The following is an 18,687-nucleotide window of genomic DNA, read 5'->3' as shown; positions in this document are numbered from 1 at the left end:
CAAACAATAACCTACAAATTAACTCTTGGAGCCAAAGCTATATGTAAAGTATATATAGTTGACCCTTGAACAACAGGAGGTAAGAAGAGGGGTGGTGGTTAGTGGTGCCAATCCCCCAGGCAGTCAAAAGTCCAACTGTAGGCCAGGTGCAGTGGCTCACACCTGTAATCCCAGCACTTTGGGAGGCCGAGGTGGTTGGATCACCTGAGGTCCGGAGTTCAAAACCAGCTGACCAACATGGAGAAACCCCGTCTCCACTAAAAATACAAAATTAGCTGGGTGTGGTGGCTGGCGCATGCCTGCAATCCCAGCTACTCAGGAAGGCTGAGGCAGGAGAATCACTTGAACCTGGGAGGCGGAGGTTGCGGTGAGCTGAGATTGCGTCCTTGCACTACAGCCTGGCCAATAACAGTGAAACTCCATCTCAAAAAAAAAAAAAAATCCAAGTATAACTTTTGACTCTACAGAAACATAACTACTAATAACATAATATTGACTTGAAGCCTTACTAACGACATAAACAATTGATTAACACATATTCAACTGACGATACATATCAAGCAATTCAACTTTTTCTGCTGTATCATGACTTTTCTCTGTGTCTTGGGAGCACTTGCAGCATCATTAGTGATGGCACTTTGTATGCATCCCCTGGTGTTGTTCAAGTTTACAGTATTGCGCTGCATACAATAAAAATATGCAAGAGTCATGAGAGATCACATTTTATTTTTTTAATTTTTTATCCAGATAAAATATGTATATAAAATTTACTGTCTTTATCATTCTTAAGTGTACAGTTCAGTGGTAATACGTATAGTTATATTCTTTTTTCCTTTCATCTTTCTCCTCCTCCGTTCCATTTCTGGCCTCTGGTAACCATCATTCTACCCTCTATCTTCATGAGATGCACTTTTTTATCTCACACATATGAATGTGAACATGGAACATTCATCTTTCTGTGCCTGGCTTATTTCACTTAATATAGTGGCCTCCAGTTCCATTCATGCTGCTGCAAATTATATGATTTCATACTTTTTATAGCTGAATAATATTCCATTGTGTGTACTACTCTTTATCCACTCTTCTGTGACAGGCACTTAAGTTGATTCCATATCTTGGCTATTGTGAATAGTGCTGCAATAAACATAGGAGCACACATATCTCTTACATATATTGACTTTTTTTCTTTTGCATATACACTCAACAGCGGGGTTGATGGATCATCTGGTAGTTCTATTTTTACTTTTTGAGGAGTCTCTATACTGTTCTCCATATTGGCTGTACTAATCTACATTCCCACCAACAATGTGCTAGAGTTCCCCTTTCTCCACATTCTTGCCAGCATCTGTTGTCTGTCCTTTTGATAAAAGCAATTTTAACTGGAGTAGGATAATATGCCATGGTGATTTTGATTTGCATTTCTCTTATGGTTAGTATGTGGAACATTTTTTCACATCCTTGTTGGCTATGTGTATGTCTTCTTTTGAGAAATGTCTTTTCTGAAATTTTACTCATTTTAAAATCAGACTTTTTTTTTTCTTTTTTGCTATTGAGCTGTTTTAGTTCCTTACATATTTTAGCTATTGAACCCCAGTCAAATGGACACTTTGCAAAAGTTTCTTCCATTTAGTAGGTTATCTCATCTCTTCATTGGTTGTTTCCTTTGGCGTGCAGAAGCTTTTCAGCTTGATGTAATCCTGATTGCCATTTTTGCTTTGTTTCTCTAATCTGTGAAGACGTATTAGCATTTGGAAAATATTTAAAAGTCATTTGGAATAAAATCTAATTTCAAAAAGTTTATAGTCTTTTAGAATAATAGTATTTTTAGAGATTATAGATACACAATAATTAAATTACATTATGGTTATGCCTCATAAAACATAGATAATATCCTTATCCTTTGCTACTAATTTATTAAAGTGGCACAGAGAACATTGATCTCCTCATCTTTATCCTTAATGGAATCTACCAAGTGAAATCTGGGAAAGATGTTTCCGGTTTTAGTAAAACAATGTTTCCTCTCTTATTGTTAAATAATTCTTGAATTCTCAGTCTCGCAGCTGAGACTACTAATAAAATGACATTCACTATTAATAATGCAACTGTCAAAATACATGTTTAAGGATAAGTTTACACTTAATTCTGAAATTTTTGTAATCACATTTATTACAACAATGTAATGTATAATTTAGCACAGGTGATTCATGCTGCAAATTCCTTCATATTTTTGCATCTTATTAAATATAAACTTAAATATAAGCAATTTGAAAGTCTCCAGTACATTTCACTAGACTTCAATGGGAAAATAAAATTTGACGTTTTAAACTTTCCTCTTATGCCAATCTGAAGACACGTTTTATTTATCTATCTCTTTTAACATATATATTTTGCAAACATGGGTACTGGACCCTTTATGTGCCCAAGCACTAGTCCAAGTTCTTCAGAATATTAACTGAAATTTTCCTTGAAACTCCCTTGAGTGTCAGTATCATTACTATCCATATATGACAGATGAGAAATTGTCCAAGGTCTCCGACAAGTAACAGTTGAGCTGTAACTCAAATCCAGACAACATAAATAGTATTTTGATCAAAGTATTTAAGAGGGATTATTTCACTCAAAGAAAATTTCTCCCTCCCTGTTATTTCTTGAACCTTTGAAACCTAGGTCTCTTAACTTTATCAAGAATTTAATTTTAAAATAATTTGTCAGGTCAGGAAGCCCACATGCAATATTTATTTTCCAATTCATTAGGTCTGGAAAGATCATCTTCAAGCATGTGGAGGGGTGGGGAGCCGGGGGATGTGGAGGAGGTAAAAACCCAGCAAACACGGTGAACGTCTGTACCACATTGCTAAAGAATGAGGTCCTGAGAGCTGGAGGGCACTGGGTAGGGGCCTGCTCTGCTTTGAAGAATGAAGTCATGCTCAATGTTTTAAACTCATCAGTCCTGCCTATAAAAAGGATGTGGGTGAAAATGAAAAAAAGACAAATTAGCATCATTTTCAAAAGGAGTTAAATATGTCAGGCGGTAAAGTGTCCTACTTCTGTCTTCAGGGAACATACATCAAACGAGCCTGTAGTTAGTTCTGTAATCAGTGAAATCATCTGCAAGGAATACTCCATCCCCCATTCTTGTCCCTACAACACATGCCTATTGAAGGAAATGTCACAGTTAGTCAAACGCATGTGGAAATATTCTGAGCATTACCTAATTGAAACATTGGGCCAACCTTTCTTTGAACAAACAACAATTTGTTATAGCCTGCTGAAAGAAAGCACACCAATAGCTTTGACTAATGAGAATAATATAAATAGTCCAAATGATATAGTGTTCAATTTCCCTGAGTTTTCAGGAGCACCATTACCTACATCTCATAACCAATTTTTAAGCCTGTAAGAAGAAAGCAAGGGCTAGTAGCTCTTTACAGATATTTATTTCTAAAGCAAATAATAGATTTGGTGATAATTTGCCTTGACAAATATCACAATTGCTGGTCTTTGTGCTAATACAGATCATTGAAAAAGCACATGTGATTCCAAAATGTTATATTTTTATATAGACACTAATTTATTTATCATTCAAAACTACAAATAAAACAATGTATATAAATAGTGCAGTTGCTTGAACAAAGCAAGTGCTCAATAAACTGAATTATAATAATGTACATTTATGGCAGAAATGAAACTGTCCTTATTATGTGTGTCACTGCTAGTATTATTCTGCTTCAGATTGTGAGTTACTAGGATAGGAATTTTTACCTGGGACTTTTCATACTTCTGACACTGTGTACACCATTGGGCATATATATCTACATTATTTCTTGAGATGAGGGGTCAAAACTTTCACGATATTCTAAGGGGCACATTGCCTCCTCCAAAAGGTTAAGAACTACTGGCCTGGAGGAATCATTTGCTTTAACTTATCCTATATAGAGCCAAACTTTGTTGTTTGATAAAGCCAAAAATATCTTTTTCAAAAAATAAATTATGTTTTAGACTTGGTTTGGTTATGGGAAAAAGGACTTACAAAAATGCCTAACCTGAGGCAGCAGAGAAAAGGAAATACTTATGCTGTTGGTGGGAATGTAAATTCACTCAGCCACTGTGGAAGACAGTTTAGAGATTTCTCAAAGACCTTAAAACAAAAGTATCATTTAATCCAACAATACCATTACTAGGTATATATCCAAAAGAAAAATCATTCTATCAAAAAGACACATGCACTTGTATGTTCATTGCAGTGCTATTCACAATAGCAAAGACATGAAATCAACCTAGGTGCTCATCCACAGTGAAATGGATAAAGAAAATATGATACATATGCACCATGTGGAATACTACACAGCCATAAGAAACAATAAAATCATGTCATTTACAGCAACATTGATGCAGCTGGAGCTTATCATCCTAAGCAGATTAATGCAGGAACAGAAAACCAAATATCACATGTTCTCACTGATAAGTGGGAGCTAAACATTGGGTATGCATGGATATGAAGATGGCAACAATAGACAATACTAGAGCAGGGAGAAAGGAACGGAGGCAAGAGTTGAAAAACTACCTCTTGGCTACTATGCTTACTACCTGGGTAGTGGGTTCAATTATACCCCAAACCTCAGCATCATGCAACATACCAATGTAACAAACCTGCACAGGTACCCCCTCAAATCTATAATAAAATCTGAAATTATGAAAACAAAATACCTAATCTCGTGCGTATGATCTCTTCTCTCACCACCATCCTCTCACTGTGCTGGTATATACCTTTGCTAGAGCTAGTTTGGATTGAGAAATGGGGAAGGAAGTGAAGAAAGAAAGATTAAAAATAAAATTTTGGAGCAATTCAAGCCACAAAGATGTGGGCATTATCAAAAAGAGTTTCCCTCTACTCTCTTTTAGCCACAACCTCCTTCAAAGTTTCAAATGTCACACTGAAAATCCAGCTACTCAAGCAGAATATTTTTTTTAAAAAAACCTCTCAGGGTTCCTTTCTATTTCTATGTCCAGTTCAGAAATCAGAAGACAAATTCTTAGAATATTGAAACACAAACTTGAAGCAACAATGAGGAAATATAGCAGAAGGTAGTACTCAGAGAAACTTCTCTGTATGCTGTCAGAAGCTAGGAAGACCCAATTCTCCTGCACATCGTACTGGCTCTGCTGCTCTGCTGGATAGCAAAAGTTTGCTTCTTCTAGTAGAGGAAGCAGGTGTGAGTTGGAGAAACATGCAAAACAAATGTGCTATGCAAAAGTTTTTATTTAAATGGTAATCTATCTTATCATAAGTGACACTCCCTCATGAGGTGAGTGTTTAACATGATTTTTCATCAACACAAAAGATAATTTACGTAAGTGCTAAAACAGATCATGATTGAAAGAATATATCACTCTTATCTTTGCTCGCTTTTGAAGAAAACTGAATGTTAAAACCTCCCAAGCCTTGGATGTATGCAAATACTTCCTGGCCACTGGGGAGGTCTATGCATTCAGAATGTCTCCACGCTGCTCGTGGAAATAACATTTCACTTCCGTAGGTGCTTTGTGGGCTCTTGAAGAACACGGGTAAAAGATGGCTCAGTCCGTGGACAAATAATCTGAAATACCTGCAAAGGTTATACATTTAAATCAAGGGCACTTAACAAGACTTGAAAGAATGCTGAAAGTCCAGGCCATTTGACAGCGAGGTAGGTGCCACTACTAAGGATCTCTAGAGTGAAATGTTAGAGTAGACCCAATTCCTCTATTAGACACAGCAGCTGCAGTGCGTAGAGTATGTCATCTTTTTAGGGGCCCCCAAATTTTTATTTTCTTTAAAAGCAAAAAAAAGAAACAAACTTTTCAGTCAAAGACAGTCTACATCTGTAATATTAATATATTTATATTTATATCAACACTATTGTAAAATGTAATATTTATTTATTTGTTGGAACAAAGGATCCACAGGGGTAAAAGTGACTAGGACCCACAAATGTCAGGAATACAAGCTATGGAACAGCCCAGTTTACTCAATCTCATTTCTAACTCCCAACCAGTTCTTATCTCTCTTCCCCAATTCCCAACAAGTTCTTCCTGGCCTTTACAATTCTGGCATCTTCAGTATTGCCTGCTCCTATTTCTTTAGTTGTTCTCTTTCTCCCTTCATTTGAAGGCAGCAAGACCTGTATTCAAATCCCACCTTTACTAATGATCTGTCTGATAGAAAGGGTTGACAAGATTTCTAGCCTTTCTAAAGCCTTGGTTTCTCTATATATTAAAAAACAAGAGAAGGATTAAAAATCACCTATATTCAAGGTTGGGGTAAACATTACATAAGGCAAGAAAGTAAAGTGCCTGACATAATGCCTGGCACATAATAGAAGTTCTGTAAATGCTGCATTGCTATTATACCTATTACCTCTGTGGCTGCTGTAGTTGGTATTGTATTCCCCTATAGCACATAGTGTATGTCTCAGAACAAAGTGCACAGCAGATACTTAATAATCAGTTACTAGTTGAGAGAATTTCACTACAGCACATATGGTATTGCTAAAAAATTAAATCATATTCCTCTGGTACATTAAAGTAGTCAGGCAATTAATAGCCATTAAAATAGGAATTTAATTGACAGTATAACCTTGGAAACTAACAGGTTTTTATTAAATAATTATTGATAAATGTACTCCTATCTCTTAATATGAATATTTGCTAAGATATTAGACAACCATCACTTGAGCTATTTTATAATGGACCTCTATGCTGTTGGAAGGGTAGAAGAAATAAATGAGAGAGTTCCAAACTATTTCAAAATATCGTAACTGAAGTCATTCACACATCATTTAATATCTCAGAACATAGATGGCTAATTGATGTTTTAAAAATAAGTCATCAAATACCAGTTTCAAGTGTGTAGCTAAATGCTAGACAATTTTTAAATACTATTTTGTCTTTTCTTGGTATTTTCCATTTGCAAATTATAACCTGTTTTAAAATGAGAGCTGTTTCAAATAGATCTGTGAAATGTATATATATAACTTCTCCTATATATAACTTTTCTGTAGCTTTTATTTATGACTCTATTCTGGTGCAACATTTTGGGGGCAAAATGTATGTGACACCATAGATCATCTATATAAATCAACTTGTGTGAATATTATATTGTTCCCAATGTCAAAAAATTTTGATTTGGAAAGGAATACTAAAAGAAATGTTCCCCCTTATGTATATTAATTTTCTTATAACATAAGTATATTTTATTAATTCCTAAACATGAAATATTCTAGCCACAATAACAATTTATTATTTTATAAATCTTTCTTCCTAACAACAAAACATTATATTGTTTATGGGTAAATCAGAATGAAATAACAGACTCACTCTATTATATGATCTTTTATGTTTCATTAACAATGTTTTCTGTATCTGAATGCAAATTTCTGATTGTAATAATTACATTGGAGAGAAAAGAAGGGAGATTAATGAATAGAATAAAGAGCTGTCAGAATAGTGTCACTGTCTACAGAAATGACTTAAAATACGAAGATGAAAGATAAGAATGATTCTCCAACATACAACACTGAAGGATTACTCATAAATTATTCACACTCCTAGTGAACACATAGGACAGTAGAAAACAGAAACCCATTTGTCTAAACCAGTGGTTTTCAATCAGGGTTGACTTTATCCCTCAACAGGCATTTGGCAATGTCCAAAGACATTTTTGGTTGACACGTTTTGGGGAGGGGGTTGCTATAGGAATCTAGTGGATGGAAGCCAAGAGTGCTGCTAAACATCCCACAATAAATAGAATAACTTCCCTGGAACAAAGAAATATCCAGCTTCAAATGTCAACAGGGCTGAGATTGAGAAAGTCTAGTCCCAATCTGGTGATATGTCATGTAAATTAACTCTCCTTCACTGGTAATAACTAAACTAAGAGCTAACTCAACTAAAAGCTGCCTCTTGGACAATCATATACAAATTCTAATTAGCATAAGAAGAATTAAAATATAAACATTAAATAAACTCAAAGAGTTCATTATGGCTAAGTAGGTACTTAACAATGTTTGATAAAATGTCTATTAACAAGTTAATCAAATTGTCTTACTATTCATTAAAATGTTATTGTAACTGATTTTTTAACTGACTGGTATCAGTTTACGTTTGCCTACTTTGCCATGTTAGTCCTTTGGCAAAACGGTAACATGCAGAGTTGATGCTCAGAAGGTAAGAGAATGGGGAAAGGAGAAATTAGGAGGCTTGATTAATCTTAAACTGGTTTCTTCTTTTTTGGTTATTTGGAGGTAGATAGCCTTTTAAGTTTGCTGTAGTTTGAATGTCCCCAAAATTCTTGCGTTGAAACTTAATCCCCATTGTGATGGTATTAAGAGGTGTAGATTTTTAGGATGTGATTAAATCATGAGATTTCCACCCTCATAAATGGATTAGTGTCATTTATGAGGGCACTAATTATAAAAGTGCTGGAGAGAACTAATTTAGACCCTTTCGCTGCCCTTTGAATCTTTCCCCATGTGAGGACATAGAATTTTCCCTTTTTGCTCATTTTCTTCCTTCCACCATGTGAAGATGCAGCACAAAGAACCTCACCAGACACCACCAAATGCCAGTGCCTTGATTTTCGACTTCTCACCCACCAGAACTAAAGGAAATAAGCTTTTGTTCTCTATAAACTGCCTAGTCTCGAGTATTTTGTTAGAGCAGCACAAATAGATTAAGACAATGTTTATTTAAAATTTAAGAATGGAGTTCATTAGACCAAAATCTAACTTGCAATGTAGGGAGAAATTGTAATTTTTTCCCCTTGACCCATAAATAAAATATAATAAATGTTTAATTCATTTTCTTTTAGATTTGCCTGCATAGGCTTTGGAGATTCAAATGAAACAGTTATTCTGTAATAGTTTGACTCTAGATTTCAGCCCTACACAGTGAGGACACTGTGGCTGTTGACAGAAAAAGAAAAAAAGAAAGAACAGCTTGGAAAACTAAAAATTTGTAAGGCTCATGATGTATATCTGCTTAGCTATTAATTTAGAAATTCTCAAATACTTGAGAATTGATAGAAGATTAGAAATTTTATCCATCACTTTTTATTTGTATTTTAACCTTTGTGATGGTATCAGCTTGCTGTGAAACCCAAAGACCCTAATGAGATTAAATATAAAAGAGAAATAAGAGAAAAGTCTGTGAGTTAAAATTTTAAGTGGATGGTGAGAAAATTTTACCCCTGCTGATGACTTCCCCCAACTCATGAAGCCACTTGTGCCTAGTTAAGTGTCTAAAGCAGTCCACATTATTCATGCCACATTTTTCTGTTCACTAATTTGACACTTTCTAAAAAATACTAGTGCTTATCAGACAATTTTCCATGTTATAAAATACAATACTTACTGTGGGACCACACATAAACTTTAAATTAAGACCTTGTGGAAAAGATTCTTATAAAGTACCAACATACCTTTCTGCAATCGTCTGTAGGATTCATCCCACAAGAATTTTCTAATATTTTTCTTGATATTATAGTAACATTTTTCTGACATAATCTATTCTTTAAGTTCATGGCATGATAATTAACTTGTTTCTGATCAATACAACATTGGAGAAACATGTCATGGAAGATAGGAATACATACTTTCACACTAATCATTTTTCTTACTTTATTGAGGTATAATTTATAGGCAGTATACATAATTTATATATATATACACACACACACAAATATACATGTGTATTTGATATGTTATATAATTTTAAACAGTAAATTGCAAAAATCTTAAGTTCACAGTTAATTAAATTTTTATCTATCTAGATAGCACCTAGTTATATATGTAACTGTCACCCAGATTAAGATAAGGACATTTGCCCAAAAAGTTCCCTCATGCTTAGTGGTGCCACACCTTCTAGGTACCTGCTCTTCTAACCTCTATAAACATAGATGAGTTTTGCTTATTCTTGAACTTCATATAAGTGAAATACAGTATTTCTTTATGTGTCTGTCTTCTTTCATTTTTTTATTTTAATTGTTGTGATTACATAATAATTGTACATATTTATGGCATACATGTGATATTTTGATATAAGTGTACAATGTGCAATGATCAAATCAGAGTAATTGGGATATCTATCATTTATCATTTATCAAGTATTTATCATTTCTTTGTGGTAGGAATATTCCAATTCCACTCTTCTAGTTATTTTGAAATATATAATAAATTATTGCTAACTATAGTTGCCCTGTTATGCTATTGAACATTAGACCTTACTCCCTCCATTTGTGTTTTTGTGCCCATTAACAACCACTCTTCATCCCACCCTCTCCACTGCCCTACTTAGTCTGTGGCTAACCATCAATCTACTCTTTATCTCCTGATATCCACTTGTCTTCGGCTCCCACATATGACTGAGAGCATGTGATATTTGTCTTTCTGTTTCTGACTTATTTCACTTAATGTAATGTCCTCCAGTTCCATCCGTCCTATTGCAAATGACAGGATTTCATTTTTATGGCTGAGTAATACACCACTGTATACATGTATCACATTTTCTTTATCCATTCATCCATTGACAGACACTTAGGTTGATTCCATATCTTGGCTACTATGAATAACACTGCAACAAACGGGATATATTACAGATATCTCTTCAATATAATGATTTCCTTTATTTTGGAAATATACTCAGCAGTGGGATTGCTGGATTATACCCTAGTTCTATTTTTAGTTTCGTGAGAAACTTTGATGCTGTTCACCATAGTGGCTGTACTAATTTACTTTCCCACCAACAGAGTACAAGGGTTTCCTCTTCTCCACATCCTTCTCAGCATTCATTATTGATGTCTGGCTTGTTTTTAATCAACGTAAGGTTTTGAAGATTCTTCCATATTTGTGCATATCTGTAGTTCATTTAATTTTTGTGCCCTAATAGTATAATATTGTATTTGTTTCCTTTCTTACTGAATTATTTTCAGCTGTTAGCTACCGTGAATAAAACCAATTTGAGTATTTTGTGTATGTGTGTCTTTTTATGGGCATATGACTTCATTTGTCTTAGGTATATAGCTAGAAGGATTGCTGAGTCATTTATATGTATTTAGCTTTAGTGGATACTGCCAAAGTTCTCCAAAGTGGTCGAACATTTCACACTCCCACCAGCAATGAAAGAAAAAAAAATGCTCCACCAAAAAGGTTAAGAATATTTAGTTTAGAAATGACTACACACACATAAACATACACGAATAGACAAAAGCACACCTCCCTCTAGATTTTTGTTTATTTTTTAAACACTTGGTGCGGCTATATTACTTGTTCTTCAATTCAGAAGCAGATTGAGACAGCAATGCAAATAAAGCAAATTGAAAGGTCAAAACTTGAGAGGAACATATTTTAAAGTCTTCTCCATAGTTTAGACCAGTGTTTCCTCACATGTTTCCCACAAAAAATATTGATAGCTATTCTATTAAAAAGCACATCAGATAAGTTTGATGTTGGACATTTGCCCAAAACATTCCCTCATGCTTAGTGGTACCCATACCTTCTGGGTAACTGCTATTCTGACTTCTATAAACACAGTTTGCTTCTGCTTATTCTTGAACATCATATAAGTGAAATATATATTTTTTCCATACTATAAATGAACCACCATTTAAATTATTATATTAGAGGTTCAGAGAAATCCTATAGTAAAGACACCTACTTAACTTTGTTTACCTCATTGCTTCATCAACCAATGGGTTTATTTGACCATGAAACTCTACTCTACTCGTTTTAAGTATGCCTATTAATATCTTTGAGAATAACATCTTCATCTTTTTTTGAATGAATCTTCAGATGTGAAATTCAATTTGGTTTAGTAGTAATTCATAAATTAGTGATATGATTTCCTTAAAAAATAAAAATTATGCCTATCCCTGAGATTTTTAAAGCTCTTGGAAACAGATAAGACAGTGGCGAGGTGATTACTGGGTCTGGCTGTTACATTAAAAAACATGGTAACCATAGTACCTACCAAGGCCCCGTCAGCAATACCTCTCTTTTACTAACCATCTATACTTCAAAGCTCATAGTAATATGTAATTTGACATGATATATTAGCAAGTACACTTTCTTAGAGAATTAGTAGATATGTGATAAAAATACCAGTTACTACTTCCTTGGAATCACCTGTAGTAAGCGGTATACAATATGAGGAAATGTAGAAGACTATACATAGGATTCTCAAAAGAGAAAAAAATTGGGAAAAACCGTAGAACAAAAGTGGTAGGGCAACATTCACCCTTCTCCAAAATGAACAGGTTAAAAAATAGTACATTTTGCTCACAAGAGAAACTACAGCCTTGTGATACGATGACTGCATGAGAAGTGAATGAGAAATATATCTATCCCAAGCAAATTTAGTTTCATTTATCCAATATGCTTTCTGTAAAATAGTTCCATAAATTTTCCTCTTATTCTTTAAAGTAAATTCTACTAAATCTAGTTTAAAATTTCAAAAGTAGATCCAGGGACAAATCCAAGAAAAATAGCCCAGTTTAAAAGGAAAATGTGAAACCGATTACACAACTAAGTGTGAGTCCTCACATGTTTTTGAACATTAACCACAATAAGTCCACTGAACACAATGAACACAATGAGCACACTATAAAGAAAATCACTCACAATGAGGTGCCTTAGATACCTGGCTGGGATTCTCACTCTTTTGAAATGAGACCACAATTTCAATTTCAAAGCATACAATTTCTTGAAATAATTTTCATTTGGCACTTTTCACCCAGGTTAACAGATCATTCCCAATTCAACCCAAGTGCAAATGTAAACTTCACTTACCTGCACAAAACCACATGCTGTGAAGGCCTCAAACAAGGGCAGACTTGGGCGGTCTTCTCTATAGATGGTGAGTTTGTATGTGATCAGGGTCTCACTGTGTGCTGGAGATTCATCCACTACAAATATTGAGATTTTATTCATTCCTAAGCCCAAAGGGTAGCTGGCAAAACTGGAGAGAAAGAGGGAGCGAGAAAGAGAGAGACTATGAATAGGGGAGATTTACTCAGCCCAAACTGATTCGTATGTATTTATTAATTGCCTATTTGAATATATAACAGAAAGGTCTATACAATTTCATAAGAAACCTAAAATAGGAAAACAAATAAACATCTCTCTCACAGTACTTTACTACGCCAAGAGTCTTCTTGCAGAGCAAGTTATATCTTCCATAAAGAGAAGGAAACTAATATTTATTAGACATATTCCAAGGTCAACATTGTCTCATTTAATACAACTATGATTGTCCCCATTTTAAATATAGAGATCATGACCTAGAACTGGTAAACACATCATTCAAAGTCACATAGAAGAGTCATGGTTGGGAACCCAGGTTGTCCCGACTTGAATCCTTTCTTTCTACTAGACTTGGCTCCTAAGGGTTCCAAGTGCATTTCTTTCCCTACAGCATGGAACCATGGGTATCTTCTTTGCAATGGATACAGTACAGAATAAGGTTCTATCTTCTGTTCAAAATTATGAATGAAAGAGTTACTGACTTTTAAAAGATCAATAGGAAAAAAAAGTCAGTGAAACTTAGGAAAGTTAGTGGTACTGTCTCCGCAAATCGTGCTCCAATAGGTTTAAGCAATCACTTTTTGAATATTAAAAAACTTGATGTCTTCAACAATCTTAAAACATGAATCTTAAAACATAACAATAATAAGTGAAATTTTTCCTTAATTGATCTTCTCTATATTTCATGCAACAAGGTCATTTCTTGTTAAACTATTGTTACAAAGATGAGCTGCAAAGATTGCCAATCTTTAAAAACAAAACAAAACAACAAAAAACCTGAGAAGGGGAAAGTTCAACTGGGAATCTTTCAACTGATCTTATGAATCAGCTTTTCTGAACCACTTCCAAAATTTGCATCAAATGTCTGCTTTCCAGTATGGTGTCTCAACAAAGCCCCAGGCAACATCCTCATACCTTGGCCCTGCCTGCTCATACAGGTGCACCTTGCACTGACACTTAGGAGTCTCCACTCCAATTGTCACTGTTACCACATCAAATGGGACTTCAGAGTAATAATCTTTGATCTTTGGATTAAACTCAGGATTTAGTTCCAAATTCGGATGTGTGAAGATCTGCTTGATATGACACGGTGTGTCTTTATCTGTTAAAAATACAAAAACAATGACAGAAAAAAGACAACTGTGAAGTGGATAAGTATCTTTAAATAATATATGATTAAAGTTTTTCTTTTTCTGTTTCCTTTGAACAACTTCAATGATCCCTACTGACTTTTCATTCAGTACCCTGATCATAGTTGATTTGTGGCTGCAGCTGGTTTTTCAACTCATCAGATTCTGTAGAAGTTGCCTCATATATCAGCTGTTGATTTTAGTTTGTGTTATATAGATGGTGTTTTTTGCTCAGCCCTTGAAAGTTTAAAGGCACAGAAGGTAGGAAAATGTCTCTCCTGTAGACTGATAACATTTTTGTGACATTTACTGCATATATCAAGCAACCATGTAAGTGGAGGTGATGGCTCTGTGGGATAGTGGCAGAGGAGACCAGCAAGGAATGAGGAAAATTTCTTGATGTGGAGCATCACTGAAATGCCATTTAATTGATATAGTATCTCATAGGCAGTGTGGGGCAAAGACTGCAAACTCCAATATCATACCAAACAGACACATAAGCAAGGGCATCCTGAAACTGCTTCCTTCCCAGGCCACCTTACTTGGGAACGTATCATCAAGTATAAGAAGGAAATACTATCCTCTGCTCCATCTTGTCACAGAACCTAGAACATTACTTCATAACATTGATTCTGAGGCATTAAAAAAATATTTCTCTTTGTTAGCCCAATTGTTTACAGCTGTATCTCAGTGCACAAACAAAAAAGAAAAAGAAAAATAGCTTTATAGGCACATACACCAGCTACTGTTAAGTTATATTCAATATTAATGTTTGGAATAAACAAATTACCCAAAAGCTTAACAGTGTTTTTCAAAGAAATGTCAAGAAGTATTTAGTTTCATCAATAATTTCCAATTGCCAATAAAATGCCAACAAAGATAAACATAGAAAATTCTATGAAAATCTGTAAAATGAAAGTATCTTGGTGTGGCCTTACATAAAATGTTCAGTGGCATTTAACAACATATAAACAAAAAGGATAACAGAATTTGCTACAGGAAGCTATGAAACTAAACATAGAGAAAGGAGATCGTTTTATTAATTGTTGGTTTTTCCTCTGCTTTTAGATAACTATAATACTGATTTTTCCAAGGTCAAATCTAATGATTTGTCTTCCTTTCTTTAGTGGTTTCTCATCATTTCCAGAGTCAAGTCCAAAGTCCTAAAAAGGCAAACAAGGCATTTCACAAGTCCTCCTTGTCTTGCTCTCCAGCGGCATTGCCCAATATGCCCAGACTTTGTCTTCAACAAGATCAAAATTTTTATTTTTCTTTGATGGACATGGAGATGCACCACCAAATCCTTGACAATGAGTACCACCAACCTATATGGATGCTTCATTTTTGTTCTGGGGACTAGGTCTCTATATAGCTCCCATCATGGACTAAAAGAATTAAAAATTTTAAAGAACCTATATATTTCTGACCCATATTCTGTAGGTTTCTTAGGCTATGGAAGAACAACAAGTTAATGTATAAATTACAAACAGTAGTAATATAATAGATATATGTTACAATAGACATACTGTAATTTTATTTCATAAAGAGGTCTTAATAAAAAATAAACATCTAGTAACGTTGGTTGAATAACTCATTAAATTGGGTAAACTATCTGCTTCATTAATTTTACTTGTTATTTGTCCTAATGGTCAATCCAAGGTAGTATCTGGCTGATCGATGTAGGTGGACTGCATCTATAATTTCAATGATCATAACAGCCCCTGAAATCTTCTTATAATAAAAAAGAAAAAAGAATGAAGGCAGAAATTATTTTTATTAGAAATCATTCTGTAAAGGACCACAGTTTTTAATTCAAATTCAACCACTTATTAATAATACATTCTTTTTCATCAAAGTTTTTTCTCCAGCATTTTCTCGTGAAAGACTCTGAGATAAGCACAATTAAAAAAGGATATTATTAATCATGAGATTTGATTCAAATGGCTGCAAACTCAACATAATATTAAACAAGCTGGAGCTGAGATATGGACTATGCTTTGGAAATTACCATTGCCCAGGCAAAAAGGGAATATCCACACTTGCACTTTTATGCCCAGAACTAGCTAAGTGAATAGCAAAGAGGAAGATCTTTTTTCAAAATAAAACATAAAAGATGTACTTTAACTTAATAAGATATATTTTTATAAAGATTCTCTGAGAGTTAATTTCCTTGTAGTTTATGCTTTTACTTAATAGTCACAGTTTTCAATGGGGCTTGCTTTCCTTAGGAACTGAAACAGCCCTAGATGACCTGAAATAAATGTGCAATCGTTCTCTTCAGCAAATGCTTACTTTTGGTTTCATCAGAAAGTCTCTGCCTCTTGTGTGAGCACTATCTCCTAAACCCCTGCCTGAATGCTGATTTAGTTCTGATATCATCTTCAACTCAAGTATCAGTGTTGCCGCCTACAGACACCTGGTGTTTGCTTGGTATCTTGCCCTTCCCAGTCTCAACTTGTCTCAGGCCAGCTTACCTGAGATCTACGGAGAACCCAGCATGAGGTACAGGGGTAGCAGGCTGCTTAACCTATTTGGCAAGGATCTATGGGAAAGCTGTTTGAAGATTTGGTTGCTTTTAATGGATTTCTTTTAACTGCAGAATTTTATTGACCTCTTGAGGAATAATCATAACTCATATTGAACATGAGAAGAGCCTAGACTCTAAAATAACTCCACCTGTTCTGAGGCATCATCACATTATTTTTTAAAATCTTATTTTATACCACAAAAGCAAGAAGATTAGTTACTAAAGATCCAGGCAGGACTAATTTTTATCATCATAAAAACATGAACAAAGCTAAAGAGCCATCTAACATGTTAACATCATCTGCACCATATTACCTGGCAACCAAAAAAAAATAATAATAATAAGTGAGATCATCCAATGCAATCCTTTCATTTTGCAAATGAGAAAATAGAAGCCCGAAGAGGCAAACTGGCTTTCTTGATGTTGCACCTTGCCTTGGGCCTCGCACAGAGTAGACCCTCAACAAGTGTTGATTCTAATTTTGCTCCTAGTTTTCTCACTAGTCCTTTTCACACCATACCCTAGACAACAGTTTTCCAGGAGAGTGGAGTAGCATGTATTTTTCTAGGGGTAGGAGCTTGTGTGATGAGTGCAGGGAGGGAATGGCATAAATAACACCTGCTATCTTTATTCTCTATTAGCAATACTTTATTTAAAATGCCACTTTCTTTAATTGGCTATATATGTTAATTCTATTAAACCATATTATTATAACATCTCAGCCTACCATGATTTTAACAATAGTGATAAAACCTCATGAATGAATTAAACCAGATTTTAGATTGTAAAAATTAGATTTTATTAAATTCAAAGAATTCTATTAATAATAAATTAGGCCAGGCACAGTGACTCATTTCTGTAATCCCAGTACTTTGAGAGGCTGAGGCGGGAGGATCACTTGAGGCCAAGAGATTGAGACCAGCCTGGGCTAATAGCATCTCCACACAAAATTGCAAAATTATCCAGATGTAGCTACATGTAACTACATGTACTACAGGTAGCTCATGCCTGTAGTCCTAGCTACTTGAGAGGCTGAGGCAGGCGGATTGCTTGTGCCCAGAAAGTCGATGTTGCAGTGACCTATGATGGTTCCACTGCACTCCAGCCAGGACAACAAAGTGAGATCCTGTCTCTAAAAAATAAATTAATGAATAAAATAATATAATAAATTAAATTAAATCTATACTTTTTTTAGCTTTAGTGTTTTACTGGAATTGATTTTTTATTTGTGGAAAACTAAATTTTCTAAGTTGATTTTTGGCACCAAATACATATATATATATATATATATACACACATATACACATAGGCACACACATATATTTTAAGGTATACATTGCTAAGAAAAATCTTGCTATATAAAATTCAATCTCTCTACAATATATTATAGAATACTAAGAAAACTCAGGAGTTTTTCTTTTTCTTTTCTTTTAGAGACAGGGTCTTGCTATGTCCCTCAGGCTGGAGTACAGTGATGCAATCACTGTAACCTGGAGCTCCTGGGCTCAAGTGATGCCTCTGCCTTGGCCTCCCAAGGCACTGGGCATATAGGTGCATGGCACTATGCCTAGCTTAGTTCAGGAGCTTTGAACAGAGAATCTGAAGACTCAGCTTTGTGATACAGCTCAGGCATTTAATAACCCTGTGACTTTGGAAAAGTCAGTTAGACTCTCTAAGATGATATATTTGCAAGACCATTGTAGCAATAATACTGACCAATATAAAGAAAATTATTTTTTAAATTTAAAGTTAATACAAACTTAAAAGTATTTTTCTTCTATTATGGCTTGGTTAAAAAATGAATTAAAAAATAAATTGAAAATTGGCTTAAAAACTCTCAACTGTTACAAAAACACTCTACTCAAGTACTAACCACTATAGCAACAATCTGGTGAGAAAGGAATCACTGCCAGGTAGTGAGACCTCTGAAGATCGATGTATAAAGCTGATAAGTCAAGCTCTTACACTTGAAGGG

The 18,687-nt window shown here is 34.7% G+C and overlaps 1 protein-coding gene across 4 annotated transcripts in view; it reads right to left on the bottom strand.

Annotated features, from left to right (window-relative positions):
* Positions 1-18,687, bottom strand: part of CPED1 (cadherin like and PC-esterase domain containing 1) — a 307,276-nt gene that overhangs the window by 135,480 nt on the left and 153,109 nt on the right. For all 4 annotated transcript variants that reach the window (XM_037733240.1, XM_017513874.2, XM_017513876.2 and 1 more), the window contains 2 exons: positions 13,971-14,157; positions 12,822-12,990 (listed from right to left, as the gene is read on the bottom strand). In XM_037733240.1, coding sequence (XP_037589168.1) covers positions 12,822-12,990; positions 13,971-14,157 — 356 coding nt within the window. The remainder of the gene's footprint in view (positions 1-12,821; positions 12,991-13,970; positions 14,158-18,687) is intronic.

The sequence above is a fragment of the Cebus imitator genome, unplaced genomic scaffold, assembly GCF_001604975.1.
Source record: "Cebus imitator isolate Cc_AM_T3 unplaced genomic scaffold, Cebus_imitator-1.0 Scaffold508, whole genome shotgun sequence".
In the NCBI taxonomy this organism is placed as follows: Eukaryota; Metazoa; Chordata; class Mammalia; order Primates; family Cebidae; genus Cebus; species Cebus imitator.
This window is presented reverse-complemented; position numbering and strand designations above follow the sequence as displayed.